Source organism: Physella acuta, unplaced genomic scaffold, assembly GCF_028476545.2.
Source record: "Physella acuta isolate Inbredline_101_S28 unplaced genomic scaffold, ASM2847654v3 ptg001852l, whole genome shotgun sequence".
Lineage (NCBI taxonomy): Eukaryota > Metazoa > Mollusca > Gastropoda > Physidae > Physella > Physella acuta.
In genome coordinates, this window is record NW_026733360.1 from 43,690 (window position 1) to 60,541 (window position 16,852).

At 34.9% G+C, this 16,852-nt stretch overlaps 1 protein-coding gene across 1 annotated transcript; it reads right to left on the minus strand.

Annotated features, from left to right (window-relative positions):
• Positions 1 to 336: 336 nt before the first annotated feature.
• On the minus strand, positions 337 to 16,689 carry LOC131930813 (rasGAP-activating-like protein 1). The gene is made up of 19 exons (XM_059287439.1): positions 16,481 to 16,689; positions 13,598 to 13,654; positions 13,063 to 13,176; positions 11,932 to 12,002; positions 11,474 to 11,609; positions 11,269 to 11,350; positions 10,865 to 11,005; positions 10,383 to 10,480; positions 10,000 to 10,108; positions 7,891 to 8,130; positions 6,839 to 6,948; positions 4,945 to 5,137; positions 4,215 to 4,352; positions 3,581 to 3,722; positions 2,913 to 3,082; positions 2,492 to 2,629; positions 1,620 to 1,755; positions 1,066 to 1,186; positions 337 to 582 (listed from the first exon to the last, which is right to left on the minus strand). The coding sequence occupies exons 1-19, from the start codon at positions 16,546 to 16,548 to the stop codon at positions 342 to 344; spliced, it is 2,505 nt and encodes an 834-aa protein (XP_059143422.1). The 5' UTR covers positions 16,549 to 16,689; the 3' UTR covers positions 337 to 341.
• Positions 16,690 to 16,852: the final 163 nt, after the last annotated feature.

Here is a 16,852-nt window from a genome sequence, read left to right on the forward strand (position 1 = left end):
AGAAGGTATATTTAAAGCTTGGAAAAGAAATGCAGCACACTATATACTGCGTAGATAATCTCTCCTTATAAACACATGGCCGTAGATCACAGTTTGCTTCAATAAGTTCACAGTTCACAGGCCAATGATAAAAACTGGAAATCAGTCATCACCCAAATAAATTATAAACAATACATTTAACACAGTAGTTAACAAAAAAAAAAAAAGAAGAAAAATTACAATCTTTAACACTTAAAATAAATTATTTTTAAATTTTAAGTACATCTACATTATAATATAAAAAAAGCCCTGTTTGTGAATTGTGTAAAAAAAAAAAAAAAAAAAAAAAAAACTACCAAGCACTAAAACAAAATATCGTCACCGCTGACGTTGCTGCTGACACTCCGAGATCGACATGTGTGGGAGAGACGAGGGCTTGACTCAACAAAAGTTTGGTGCGACATAGCCAGCTGCTCTGTGACATCAAGGAGACCAGAGACAAGTGCCAGGCTTGCCATTGCTGCATCATTGGAATCACTTGGCACTGATGTGGTGGCAGGGTCATTGCCTGCCAGTGTCATTCTTAGGTCATGCTGCATTTTTCTATTGAAAGGAACAATAACTTATTTCTATCCTTCACTAAAAGGGGAGGTAACTATAAAGAGGAGTTACTGGAATTGTCTAATCTTTGTCCATATTTTTAAAAATAAAATATATTATGGTTTTAAATTATACATTTTTAATTTTGTATGAATTCTAATTCTACCTTAACTTTAAAATATACCATTTTAAATATAAATATCATAAACATTTTCAAAAAAAAAATAAAAAAATTTAGTATTATGTAAAGAAGTATATGAAAATAATTTTTTTTAAAAATTGGTTTGATTACTTCTTTTTTGTCCTATGTAATCTAAACAAAAGAGAAAATTACGTGAGATTTTTTCTTAAAAAAAAAAGAATAGTTAAATGTACTTAAATTTGTGTTATGTAACAAAAAATTAAGCTGAGTTACATTTAACTTAATTTTCAATCCTCCCGTTACATTTATCTAATTTATATATCTTAACTGCATTAACACACTACCTGATTTTATCCTTGCTGTGAGCTATTTGACTGTAGATAATTTGTGCATCCACATCGGGATCAAGAGGGTCCTGCCAATCACCAAGAACAACCCCATGGTAGGTAGGACTGCAACCAGGTGCTATCAAACCAACAAGAAAACCCATTCAGTTACGTCAAGGCACAAGTTTATAAATAAATTGAGATTTGTCAGTGGGCACAAATACAGTAAAATAAATTTAAATTTAATCTTCATATTGTTATACAACAGAGTAAGTAAATAACTATTTAAAGAAATATTTGCTTTCTCTAATGCTTTCAGATCATAGCATAAAAATAAGTGTATGTGTGCTATTGCAGCAAATAAAGTACCCTCTAACACCTGTTTGCCCACAGGGACAAAATGAATTTAATAACTTTTCTAGATTTAAATCAGATTCACATCAAAGCTGGATGGACTTTGAAAAGTCTTACAGGCCATGGAACAGCTCTTGATACTATGCGTTATCAATAACATGCCCACTGATCTAACCAATCAGATACACCAAAAACAGGTAAAAAAAAACCAAACTAACCAATGTCTTGCTCTCTACGACAACAGTTCCACTTGTCTCCTTTAAAAACACCTGGGTGAAAAGTCTCAATCCTGCACATGTTGTATTTACAAGTCTTTCTAATGGCTGAGATCCATGCTGTTAATTCATTCACATCCTAGTCAAGAACAATAACTCAAAATCAATTCAAGTGGTAACTGTAATATTCTTTTTGGCTTGATTTTTTTTTTAAATGACTAGTGTATGTAATTGTAATGTATATCATTGAAATGACACAATGAATGATATAGCACAGGGGTCGGCAACCTGCGGCTCGCGAGCCGCATGCGGCTCTTTTGATATCAAAATGCGGCTCTCCAGCTCGTTGCACAAATACTAATAATCTTAATAAAAAAATAAAATATTTGAAATAAAGAAAATGTTAGTGGCTCTTTAAAACCAGGGAAATTTTTAAAATAATAACTTTTGGCTCTTCCGCTTCAAAAGGTTGCCGACCCCTGATATAGCATCTTATCAAGATAACAATTTAACAGAAAGAAAAGGTGATTATTAAAAAGTAACTTTTAATTTATGCTATAGAATCATAGCATTTTTTGCATCAATTTCTTACTACTGTCATATACATCATGTTTTTTTGTATAGATGTATTATAGATGTAAGCATGTAGTAGCATCAATGTAATCAAGTTAATATCAAAGTCTGTAGTGATCACTTATATTTGTTGTCAAGTACTAAGCCTATGTCAACAATATTTATTCTCTTGTTCCAAAGATACACTGTTAATCTTAATTTAATTTAAATAACTCAAAAAAAATAAAAAAATAAAAAAATTTGAATAGGCCTGGTTACTTATATGAAATTTCTTCACTACATAACAAGTAAAAGAGCCCAACCTTGGCCTGAAAGTATATGATGGCCGTACTCTCATCTGATGTCTTGTGTATAATCTGGCCCATGTTGGACTTGCCCAGGGCTCCATAGTCCAGCTTTTCCACAGCACAAATGTTATCTACCATCACCATCGTGTCCTCCTGCCAAGCACAATTTAAATATCAATGCAAAGAATTACTACCCAGAATTACATGATTATTGTAGCCTATTAAAAATATATCTCTACTAAACACCTAGTTGTAGGATGACGATACATTTTCAAAATGTATACAAAATATGAAAAACAATAGATAAAAAAAGTTCTTTATATCTTTAAATGTGCTAAAAAACATCTCTAAATAAATTTTTTAAAATTAAAAAAAAAAGTTTTAATATGCATAATTTGTCACTAATATTTTACATTCGTATAAATGAAAGTCCTACATCTTCTGGTGTTTTCCTGTAGCATAGCATGACCCTAGTTAGGTAAAAGTAACACTTCTTCAGCACAATAGGACGGAAGAGACGTTTGCAGTGGTAGTGACACTTGTAGAGGTACCCTTGAATCAGGACTGTTTCATTGCTCTGTTGCCTCACCAAGTAGCGATGTGCGGCTGTTAAAAGTACAAACAACATTTTTCAGCCTTTGTTAATTTGAAATGCTGGTTTGGTTTAAAGCCAAAATCAGCTCCATCCAACAGATCCCCCAACCTACCAGTTGACAGGGAAAGTTACTCCCTCAGTATGAACATAACGGCAGAGTTGGACAAAAATTTTTATTCCAACTTAAAGAATTCATACAATTATATTTATCTAACAGTTCTTCAGTTATAAAATTTGCTTGTATTGAAATAAATTTTAATTTAGTATTTAGCTTTTTTTATACCATACTTCAGGTGATCTAAGTCCAAATACTCAAGAAGATTTTGATACCACATCATACTGAACAAAAAGCCACAACTTATAAAGTTAGGAAATTTTGAGAGTAAACTAGGTCTAAGTGTGAACCAATATGGGTTTGAATATTAGCTGGGAAATCCCAAACTCCAGAGATGTGTCAAAAATATTAAATGAGAATTACTCAACATCTACAAGTTTGTCCAAAATATTACCTGAGAAATCTCCAACATCCACTAGGGTGTCCAAATACTCCTTGACCTCTGAGATCTTCTGTGTGATGAGTGGAATCAGTGGTTCCATCCAAGCCTCTTTGCCCAAGGTGGCTGGCGTCAGATTGCCGATACTCTGGACAATCTGGTGGGAGAGAAAAAATTATAAATCTATTCGTTCAAAGTAAAACACTGGTTTAAAAAACAAGTCAGCTATTGCAAAAATATATTGGCTAAATAGGATGTGACAAATGATAGTGCGGTAGAAATGGCATTCTTAAGGGGTAAAGCACCAGCCTTAGTCTAATAAAACTTTGTTTTTCAATTAAATTTTTGCTTCTTCTTGTTTTTCAATTTAATTTTTTTTTCTTCTCCCTATAGATCACATTTTTTTTTTAAATAGAACAGCAAATAATATCAAAATTAATTTTCATAAAATAATTTATAAATCCTGCAAAACAGCTAATTAATATTTTATTAAACATTCTACCAGAAAAAGAAACTTATTTCCAATAATAAAATCAATTGTGGACAGGCATTCACCCTCTGGTGTTATGATTTATTGAACACTGACAATGCTGATAATTTGATGGACAAATGAAGTTAGTTTCTAGACTAGACAAGTTTCAACATTTACCTTTGCCAACAGTGTGAATGTGCGTATGACCTTGTGGCTGGGATGTTGGTCACTGAGAGAGAACAGCTTCGGAGACATCACAGCTGGGGCGAAGAATCGAAGGAAGATAAATCCACTCACTGCTATGTATGGCACGTCCTGAAAAACATAATTAACTTCAGACTTCTTAATACAGTCTATAAAAGATGTTGAAAAACTAAGCTACCTTAAATTTTAAAAAATAAAAACATGAAGAAAAAAACCAAATTAAAACATTCTAATCTGAAAAATGAAGCAAAAATGTCTACATTTTACACAGGCCTAGAAGGGATTCTGTTGTCAGCACTGTGCTCCCTTTATGCCACCTATATTATATTGACTTGAGATGGGTGATCATAAGAAGAAGAAGAAGTTCCCTTTTCAAACCTGATGGTCTATAGGGCAAGTGACGTAGAGTTCACTTGTTTCTGTGACCTCGGCATATGAAGGGATAATGTGGTCAGCACTATGCCCAGCCGCCTTTACTTTCCCTAATGTGAGTTAGGTACCCATCAGAGTTAGGTGGACTCAGGGACGGTCAACTGATCATAAGAGCTGGGTTTATTAGGGTCATAACAGGAACTAATACAAAAACTGAACTTCAGACTTTTGAGTTTATAACTGCAAGCTCTACCAATGGACTACTCCATTCCAACTACATAATAAATAAATACAAGTTTTTAAAACTTTAAAAGTAGCTAGCAAAATTCACCTCAAACATTTCCTCCGGCCACTTCTCCCGGACTCTAATCTGAATGTTTCTGAGGACACGACGCAGCACCTGCGGGCAGTAGGTCACTGACCTCACGATGCTGTTGACTATCTCCAGTGTGTAGTCCTCTACAGCCTCCAAGCTATGGTTAACAAAACTTTCCTCAGATTCACGGTGCAAGCTGTGTCGACGCCTGCAAGAATAAAACAGTTACATTTTTACATTTATACATTCAATCCTGCTCTAGCAGACTGTATGAAGCTCAATGTGTAAATTGTGTCCAAGAATAAAACAGTTTTTATTTTACATTCACATCAGCAATCATACACAAGCTAACACAATCAGGTTTACTGTAATGTAGCAGTAGTGATCTTTACAAGAATGTACACATCTATATATATAATTCTCTTCTGGGAGACGCTAGAAAACAAGCTGTAAGCGCGCTCCCTACCACCCCACCACTACATGGTCTGGTGAGCTGTGGTATACGCTAAATGTTTACATTCTTAGAGTCGGGTTTAGTGACGGCTATTAGGGGCAGATAATTTAGTTTGAAACTATTTTAAATTTAGGGGAGGTAACTAAGAGGAGGCTGCTTTCACGGGGGGGGGGTGTAGGGTAGGGGTTGGGGGAAAGGGTGGTGAGGGTAGGGGTTGGGGGAAAGGATGGTGGGGTGTGATGACGCAAGGTTGCGTTGGAGAGCTCAGGTAGATAGCAGAAGCAGGCTATAGCGAGTTGGTCAGAGAGAGACCAATTAAAAATGAACTGACCGGTCACACAGGAGGGTCAGCTGACCACTGAGGCGTGGGTCAGTAGAGAGATTAGCGGCAGTTGATAGGTAGCTAGCAAAGAGGGCAGAAGGTGTTAGGTTGTAGAATGGAGCAGACGTAGTTATGTAGAGAACAGAAAGTTAGTGTTAGGATTGGTCATGGGAGTGCGTAGTTAGTAGTATAGTAAACAGTTAGTAGTAGAAGTAGTAGTAGAGAGTATAGAATAGGCTAGTTAAGTAGAAACATGATTATATACATTTGAATAAAGAACTTTGTATTTGGAACTTGAACTGTGTGTTATTGGATTCGTGACGCCCTCTTAAAAATCCCCACCCTCACAACTGGTAAAACTAGAAGAACCTCAAACAAAGATCCTTTCGTACCATCACATGGGGATAGTATTGTTCTTAACGACCTACTGATAGTGTTTTAAAGAAAATATTTTCAGTGGCAGCATTGGTACTGTCGAATTCACAAATTATGAATTACTGAAAAGTAGAAAATAAAACAACTAAATAGCGGTGTATGATATGCCACGGGTCGGCTCGTTTATTATAAAATTTAAACAACTTCATGGGGCCATGCCAATAATTCTAAACACGCATATTAGATTGTGTTTTGATTACCAAAAAGTAAAAAACCTAAGGAAATGTTTCTAAGAAAAGGTGTCTATATGGTCTTGAAATGGCTGATAGGTGAACACTTTTATGTATATTGCTTTTCAGAATTTAAACATAACATGTCATTCCACAAAGAAATGATGAAAACAATTTTCATTGAAGATTTTATACAAGGTGTATACAAGGTTTTGTTACAAGGTGTATAAAACATAAGTTATGAAGACTTTGTCCATGTTAGATTATCACTCAATTATATACCTAATATCAATATACCATTGATGTATATTGACAGTGCACTAGACCTAATGGTGCTACAATAAAACTAACATGATTAAAGACCTAACACTGTTATGTACCTAATATAAATAAAAAATTAAAAAATTAAAACAATATGTCAACTGTAGTATATAAATATTTTTAACCAACATAACATACATTTGCTGCAACTATCTCAGGGGCCAGTTTACATGACTCTACAATTAATTATGACATAAAACTACTCACGTGCGAACACTGTTCACTTTAAATGGGTCCAGTTCAACTGTTTTTTTCTCGTTGATGATTCTGTCTACTGGGGGTTTTAGCACTCGTTGTAAATAGGGCATGGCTAGCACCTAAAGTAAGTAAGAACAGTAATATTTAAACCTTATAGGGCATGAATGGGACAGAGTGGTCTAGCGGTAGAGAGCTGTACTGCTAACCCCTTAAGTCTCGAGTTCGAATCCGGTTTTAAATCAGTAGACCGTCCCTGAGTCCACCCAACTCTGATGGGTACCTAACTCACGTTAGGGAAAGTAAAGGCGGCTGGGCATAGTGCTGACCACACTATCTCTTCATAAGCCGAGGTCACAGAAACAAGTGAACTCTACTTCACTTGCCCCATAGACCGTGAGGTTTGAAAGGGAAACTTTACTTTTACTTTATAGGGCATGAATAGCACCTAAGGGAAGCAGGAACAGAAATATTTGAACCTTTGTAGGGCATGGCTAGCACCTAAGGGAGGTAAGAACAGAAACATTTAATCCCTGGTAATGCATCACGTGCATTTAAGGTAAGTAGGAACAGAAATATTAAAACCCTTATTGGACATTTCCTGCACCTAAGGAAAGTAGGAATTTTAAAATTTAGAACATCCCTTAAAGAATGAGTGCATTTAACAGAATATTTGTTAAAGCATCTTTTTTAAATATCTTTTAAGCATTAAAGAAGAACATAATTTAAAAATATTTGCTTTAATGTAGTGGAAACAGAATATTTTTTTTTTTAAATGTCAGTATGTAAATCTAAGTCAATAAAGCTTTCTGAAAGAAACAGCCCCATATAAAAATTATCTGCAACACCAAATGGAGCCAAAGACTAAAATTGTGTAGAGGGTTAGAAAATTCTTTTAATTTTTCTTAAAAAATAAAAATAGAAGGGGTACTTATCACAAGAATCACAGAAAACTGATATAGTATTTTATTTTTTTGTTTAACATGTCACTATATAATAACAGTGAAGTTGACCAAAAAAAATTTGATTTAAAAATTACATTAAAAAACAGGTAACCTAACTACCTTCATGAAATTATCTACAGCTTTGGTGGCAAGGGTGTTACCCCTGAATAAGGTGTTGACGTCATCGGTCTTGGAGATATCCCTGAGAATCACAGCATCCAGGAACTCAAATATCAGCTCCTGGCTTAAGTAAAACCTGACTAAAGACATTGCGATGGCACCCAGCTCGATTGTCCTGTCCTGCTCCAGCAAATCCCAGATCAACTGGCCAAGGTCTCTGCTTTGTGGAGTTGTTGGCATCTAGTCAAACAGAAATATTTTGTTTTAGCATGTTGATGAGAGGATATTAAAGAAAACAGTTTTGTATTGCAAACTGTATTTTAGGTCTTTGCCTTAGATGATTTTTTTTTCTGAACCAGTCCAGAGCTGATCACACCCTAGATGAACAGGAAAGGAGCTGACCATTTATAAATACGATGTGAACTGCCCACACCCTACATTAATAAGATAGGAGTTGACCATGTCCTACATGGGTATGATAGGAGTTGACCTTGTCCTACATGGGTATGATAGGAGTTGACCATGTCCTACATGGGTATGATAGGAGCTTACCATGTCCTACATGGGTATGATAGGAGCTGACCATGTACATGGGTATGATAGGAGCTGACCATGTCCTACATGGGTATGATAGGAGCTGACCATGTACATGGGTATGATAGGAGCTGACCATGTCCTACATGGGTATGATAGGAGCTGACCATGTCCTACATGGATATGATAGGAGCAGACCATGTCCTACATGGGTATGATAGGAGCTGACCATGTCCTACATGGGTATGATAGGAGCTGACCATGTCCTACATGGGTATGATAGGAGCTGACCATGTCCTATATGGTTATGATAGGAGCTGACCATGTCTTACATGGGTATGATAGGAGCTGACCATGTCCTACATTGGTATGATAGGAGTTGACCATGTCCTACATGGGTATGATAGGAGCTGACCATGTCCTACATGGGTATGATAGGAGCTGACCATGTCCTACATGGGTATGATAGGAGCTGACCATGTCCTATATGGTTATGATAGGAGTTGACCATGTCCTACATGGGTAAGATAGGAGCTGACCATGTCCTACATAGGTATGATAGGAGTTGACCATGTCCTACATGGGTATGATAGGAGTTGACCATGTCCTACATGGGTATGATAGGAGCTGACCATGTCCTACATTGGTATGATAGGAGTTGACCATGTCCTACATGGGTATGATAGGAGCTGACCATGTCCTACATGGGTATGATAGGAGCTGACCATGTCCTACATGGATATGATAGGAGCAGACCATGTCCTACATTGGTATGATAGGAGTTGACCATGTCCTACATGGGTATGATAGGAGCTGACCATGTCCTACATGGGTATGATAGGAGCTGACCATGTCCTACATGGATATGATAGGAGCAGACCATGTCCTACATGGGTATGATAGGAGCTGACCATGTCCTACATGGGTATGATAGGAGATGACCATGTCCTACATGGGTATGATAGGAGCTGACCATGTCCTATATGGTTATGATAGGAGCTGACCATGTCTTACATGGGTATGATAGGAGCTGACCATGTCCTACATTGGTATGATAGGAGTTGACCATGTCCTACATGGGTATGATAGGAGCTGACCATGTCCTACATGGGTATGATAGGAGCTGACCATGTCCTACATGGGTATGATAGGAGCTGACCATGTCCTATATGGTTATGATAGGAGTTGACCATGTCCTACATGGGTAAGATAGGAGCTGACCATGTCCTACATAGGTATGATAAGAGTTGACCATGTCCTACATGGGTATGATAGGAGTTGACCATGTCCTACATGGGTATGATAGGAGCTGACCATGTCCTACATAGGAGCTGACCATGTCCTACATAGGTATGATAGGAGTTGACCATGTCCTATATGGGTATGATAGGAGTTGACCATGTCCTACATGGGTACAATAGGAGTTGACCATGCCATACATGGGTATGAGAGGATCTGACAATATGCTACATAATAGGATAGCAGCTGACCACAACCTATAGGAATAGGATACAGGCTGACCGTGCCCTACACGAATAGGATAGGAACTGACCACCCCCTCTCACACAGATTTACCTTCACAGCATCAGCCAGCAACTCATTCAATGGTCTGTAACATGAAGAAGGTAGCACTATTTCTTCTAGAAGCTGGAGTTTTACACGGATCTTCCCTCTGTCTATTCGACTGCAAATACACACAACATTTTTGTATATATATATATATATATATATATATATATATATATATATATATATATATATATATATATATATATAGTTAAAAATACTACTAATTAATTAGAACACCCCACACAGTGAATTTAGAGTCGAGAGTGTGATCAATATTAAAATAATTTAAATGTACAAGTTATTTTATCAGAGTAATGTCCCTTCAACTGGTAATCAGTTTCACAGATACAGAGGATTTAGAAAACAAAAGATGGCGCTGCAAACCTTACCTGGCCCTCCTTGCCCATCTGTCGCTTGTTGGTCTCCTGGCCACAGCGTGCCAGTTTCTTATGGTGCCATGTGTCACATCTTCAGAATCCAAGTGAATCTGAATAAAGACAAGGGAAAAGTTAAGTAGTTGGGTTTTAGTGTAACTTCACTATCTACTGTTTAGAATTTTGTGTATAGTCTTTTAAAGAAGGGGAGACAAGCCCAGTTTTATAACAACAAATAACTACGATCTGCCCACGAAAATTAAAAATAAGCAAAACACTAAAGAGCTCTTCAGTATTTTTAATATTTGTAATGTAAATTGATTAACTAATTGAAACCTAAATGTAAACGAAGATTACAATTTTTTTCTTTGGTCTAAACTGATAAGTACAAAAATTAATACAATAAACTAGTGTTACAAATGCAGAACCTAATCCCAAGAGCCATCTTTTCACAGTTTTAACCTTACTAAATGTATCCCCACTGCCCATTGCTTTACCTGCCCCATGAAGTCATCACTACTGAAGTTGTCCTTGTCCCACACTGTTACTATCACACTCAGATCAGCAATACATGTGTCTTCAGGTAAAGAAAATTCAAGAGTCTCATTCCATTCAGGAAACCTGGTCTTTTTTTGTTTCTTGATAGAACAAATAGTATAATATATATAAATTCTATGGTAATTGTTCAATGAAAAAGGATATGAAAATGACTGGATGAATAAAAACTATAATTTAGTACAATGCTTAGGAATAAAATTACAAGTCATTTAACAGTAACTGAAATGTAAATAAATTTTTGATTCACGTTACAAAATAAAAAAATTTCTCTCGATATTTTGTTGATTTAAAAACAAAAGGAAAGAGTGTAATCAACAATGTAGATAATAAAATAATTAATTACTGATGTAGCTTTGGTCTCATCAAAACAAGTAACAGTCACGTAAGGGTCTGAATATCCTGTTTTATCTTTAGCTGCCAGATCTCTGTGAAGAAAATTTAATATTAATTTAACCTGAAAATCCAAATTATAAATAAATTTATTTTAACCAAATATTAAAAACTAACATCATAAAAGTTTAGGTGCGGAAAATTGTGAAATAGGTTACCTTCCTTCCATAACTGTCACAAAGACATAAGACTGCCCAGTGGCTTCAGATGTACGAATGCCATATTCTAGTAACATTTCTCCTTGGATCTCAAGGTCTTTGTTAGCTTTCTGTAGTGGGAGCCATGTTTCAAGACCTAAAAAAAAGGTTTATTTAAAAATTTTAAATGTAAAAAGGAGCAACTCCAAGTTTAATTATATAAATAAATAGTCGTTAAATTAAAAATTGTTATTCGATTTTTATTGAAGCTGGAATCATAATGGCAGATTCAAATATGAAATAATAACATAAGCCATGACTGTTTTTGTCCAAAAGCCTGAAAACTTTTTATCTCTAAAAAAAAACTCTCTACATCATTACACATTGTAATCGCACTACAAAAGCTTCCTAGCATCTATGAACTGGAGAGAGGTCCTAGCTAAACAAACACAGACAACACAAAATCATAAGCTCTTTACCTTTAGGATTTTTGTTTTCATACATGTAATCTCTAGTAACAGAAGCAACACCAATAATGTCATCGCCACTGGAAGAAATAGTATCACAGCTGCATTACAAGCCAACAACCCAGTTTCAGACTAACGCAAACTACACTCACTTTGTCATGGAATATTTTGATGACTATATTCATATTTTTAACTACAAGTATGTTTTTAATTGTATCTGTTCTTATCTACTTAATTTTTGTTATTTAAACAGCGTTATAGCTAATTGAATATGTACTTATCAACATATAAACCCTATATGTTAAAAGTTAAGGGAATTTTAAAAATAAAAATAAAATCTACACACATAATTTACAATTTCTTATATTTATTATTAATTTAGTAGTAAGTGTTTAAAACTAATAATATTGATAATGCCCAAAATAATCTATTTGGTTTAAATTTAATTAAAAATGACAATGATAAGAATTATAATTTATAGGCTGAAAATTAATGGGATTTGACTAATTAGGTGAATTAATTTAAATATCTTAAGATCACTTTTCATATCTTTCTTCACTGACCAGTTACAAGAATATATGTAAGAATATATTAAAAAAAGGAATGAACCATTGTTAAGACATTACTTACCTGCTGCTTTTAGTAACAGCACCACAACACATGGGGGAAAGAGAAAATACACATAAGATTTACAATACCAATAAAAAGGTTATACAACGATAGCAGGAATTAGATTTCTTTGCAATGCCATAACTATGTTTAAAAAAAAAATTATTTTTTTTATGCATAAAGCCATCTTTCTAGATTGGGTAGATTCTAGAATATTATTTTTAAATCTACAACAAACAGTTAAGTGAAAGTCCATTTTTTTTCATAAACTTTTCCACAACGTTTTCATAAATATTCAAAATTGTAGTTAAATATAAATACATATAAAACACAAAAAGCTATTTAATTACAATTGAAAAATTGAAAAAAAAAAGTTAAATTAAAGGGTTAAAAAGGCAGAAACCACTTTTGTAGAAATAGATCTTTCATGCACCATTGTAATAAAAAAAAAAAGAGCCACAAAATTTTACAAAAGGGAATGCAAATATTACAAATAAACTGTATACAGTTGAAAAGTAAAACAAAACACTCTACCTGACTTTATCTGCATCATAAATATAAAAACTCAGAATCTGAAACCCACTCGGCATATGAAGGATGAACTCTTCTCCCCATAGTGGATCCAGTGTTTTATACACTGTTGCAGTTCTAAGGAGATGTACATTATTAAAAATGAATTCGACATTTAATTGAACTAATAGACAATATTATATAATTTAATTTTTTATAGAAAAGAAAAGGCTCAGACGAACAGATTTTAGCAAATAACTTAGTTAAACTTCATTAGAATTAGATGTTCTTATTTCTAAATCTCAAAAGAAAAGAGGACAAAAAAAGGGAATGATAATCAAGCAGAGAAATTAACATTAGATGTTTTTAAAATGTATGAAAACCTGAAAGAACAAGTCAGTGTCAGAGTTAGTTAAAGGCTTATGCTTAAATAACTGTAAAAGAATAAAAAAAAAACACAGCAGTTGATTATTTTAAAGTACAATTATTACATATAATATATAAAAAAAAATGTGTTTGAGAAAGAGTTAATAAAAAATTTAATAGACATTAAAATTACCTGGCTATGACCACGTTGTCAACTTTAATAACACAGTAAGGATCACTTTTGCCATTGCTAAAAATATATATACATGTGTTTGAAAATTAGGATATAAAAAAAATATATATTTAAACTTTAAAGTATAATCCGGAAGTTGAAGTAACACTATGTCAACATTGAATTTGTAGATCTAAGTAAGACTTAGAATCTAGTAAGAACTAATAGTTAATAGTTGGGCAGTCCTGATATCTATTTTTTGTTAAACCTATTAAACAGATTAACAAGAGTGCCTGCATTTTCATATAGATCTATGCAATCTATGGATGTAATGCACGTTATGTATGTACTAATACTATGTAAGTAGTAAGTATGTACTATGTAGATCTAGGCCTAGCCTATAAAAATAGATGAATATTATTAGGCCTACTACTAACAGCTATGATAATGATTTATATTATTAAATTATTTGAAGTAACTACTCGGAAGGAGATCTTTTCCCCCAACGTCTCCACTTAGTCGGCAAAAGATAGCTCTGCGCATGCGCAGTGACCTATGGCTAGGGTTAGAATTAGGGTTAGGATTAGGGCTAGGGTTAGGATTATGGCTAGGATTAGGGATAGGGTTAGGATTAGGGTTAGGGTTGGTGTTAGGGTTCTGCGGTTGTAAACACATGCATGCGCAGTACCATCGAAAACATCGCCGCGATGGAAAGTCGTATTTTCTCTCCATTGCGCATGCGTATCTTTTTCCGGCTAGCATCGGCCTAAATTATTATGATGTTTATCATTAATTCATTAGCTCAGCTGAGTTAGTGATTGTTTTGAGTCAGCTTTGAATTTTGACAGTTTCATCTGTTTGAGTTTAGATTCTAGAATCTAGTCATTTTTTTTTTGTGTAATGTCAGTGCCACTGTGTGACTGTAGCCTACAGATTAGTGGGTGTGGGGAAATTGCGAGACGCGAAAAGCGAAATGGCGAGGCGGGAAAATGCGAGAAGGGCGCGAAAACGGTCGGTCACGTGACTTTTTTGTCTCGCATTTTACCACAAGCCGATACTTACGCTGGGTGGTGTTGAAATGCGAAGATTTCTGCGAAAAATTTACCGCACCCGATTTTCAGTGGTATTTGGTCCAGACTTCAAAGACGTTTCGTTTACATTGTTAAAACTTCCCATTTTTCCGTCGCTAGACATACTGATGATTTGTCAACTCCCCCCATCTTTTGAGTCGACTTAGAATACCACCTTGTTCGAAACCGACGGAAATACAGCCGACGATAGATCAACTTCTGTCTTTTGTGTGGAACGCCGAGGCCGCCTGATTTACCGTCTTTGAAGATCGCCGTGCCCGGATCCGCTGCCGCCGCAAACATATTTTCTATTGTTGCATAGAAATTTTGTGTTATAGCTGCCGCCTACGATTTTTTTCTAGCATTTTTTACCATATAAATCTAAGCACAAGGAAATGCCTACATCATTTGGATACAACAAAATAAAGTGACGTCAACGATATTATCAGTTGCTCGTGCTCTATCGTAAGCTATGGGCCTACTTCAAATATTTTTAAAACCAAGTTGAACTTATCTGAATGTTTTGGTTTTGGTGGTGGTGTTATTTGGGGTCTTCCATAAATGACGTCACACTCGTAGGGGGGGGGGTCTGTAATTTTATGACGATGTGTGATGAGGGGGAGGGGGGGGTTAGATGTGAAGTCACACTATAAAAAAGCAATGTTAGAAAAAGAATTGTAGACGTTTTTTCGCGTTTTAGAAAACTGTTTTAATACATTGTAATAGGAATTGATTAAAATACTCTATTTTGACCGAAATTAGACAAGATTTTGAGAAAATATCGATGTTTTTAAAAAACTCAACTGCTGGTGACAACAATGAGCAAGACATTGCCAAAATTACAGAAATGATAAAAAATACAAATTATAAAAAACGGAAAACAGATGTTGAGCGTGCGGATGATGATGATGATGAGAACATGGGTGCCAGTGCTGTTTGTGGGATGAACGAGGAGGTCAACTGTGATGAGAATGTGAAATGTTGTGAATGTGGATTGGAAGAAGTAGCAAAAGAAAAATGTATAAATGGGAGTCTAATGAACTGGGTTGGGTGTACTATGTGTGAAAGATGGTGTCACGAGGTGTGTTTGAGGACTGTTTCAGAAGATTTTGTTTGTAAATTTTGTTTGTAATTAAAATTACTTAATAAAAAAAAAAAATTGCACTTTTTAGAATTGTTTATACTTTTACACTTTTTGCAAGTACAAAAATCCAAAAATAGATGTTGCAAAATATCTCTCCTGCTGACAAGATTATACCAATTCACAATGACACAGCTCACGTTTGTATAAACATGAGCGGGCTAGATTTTTAAATTAATGCCGACTGAGACGGGATTTTCCTCTCGCTAACAAGAGCGGGCGATGACAGTAGCACAGCAACGATGTTAGGATTTTTAAATAGATCTAGATCTATCTATCTTCTTAGTATCTAGATAAAAAATAACAACATACAACACTCGTGTTAAAGGGTATGGCTAAATGCTTGTTTATTTTAAAACAAACAAAAAATAATTTAAATAAATAAAGATGGAAAAAAAAGGAAAAAACTTTTTTCGCAAAAAGTGTCTCGCTATTTACCCTTAATTCCGCAGGTATGTCTCGCATTACCTTCTCGCACTTTCCCGCCTCGCCATTTCGCAATTTCCCCACACCCCAGATTAGTACTGAATAAGTCAAGATTATTATTATTAGGTTAACTGGGCCCAAGTTAGTTTACTAGTTTATTAACTGCTCAGCTGGAGTCTAGATCTAGAAATCTAGATCTAGAAAATCTAGTAACTTCCCAACTACGGACACAGAAAATCTGAGAAAATGCCTCGAACTTTTACTTACAAATCTTTTGCCAAGAGTTCTTTCGCCTCTGAAACTCTTAAATAAAGCGTAGTATGTGTAGAAACCATAATTTATGCAAAGACTGAAGAATTCAGCCCGTGTAACATGACTTTAATTAAGCCTTATTGAATACTTTTTACTAATTGAGTTCTAAATCTATCCATTTCCTTTCGTTCATGTTTATATTGATTATTTTCATGTCAAGAACTGTTATGATTGATGTCGGAAGTGATGTCATTTTCTTTCGAAGAAATGAAAGAACGCATATTAAATATAAATATTATTAGACCCTAGATTCTATATATTAATTCTTCAATACATGCAATTTTTGCTATAAAATGAAAACATTGCTTTATTTTATATCTAAATTAT

Coding starts and splice junctions, on each gene's coding strand:
- LOC131930813 (XM_059287439.1), bottom strand. CDS start 16,548: ATGGTTTCTACACATACTACGCTTTATTTAAGAGTTTCAGAGGCGAAA. Junction 6,949..7,890: donor CTGTAGATAATTTCATGAAG/GTAGTTAGGTTA, acceptor TACTTACTTTAG/GTGCTAGCCATGCCCTATTT. Junction 3,083..3,580: donor GGATGTTGGAGATTTCTCAG/GTAATATTTTGG, acceptor TACTTTTAACAG/CCGCACATCGCTACTTGGTG.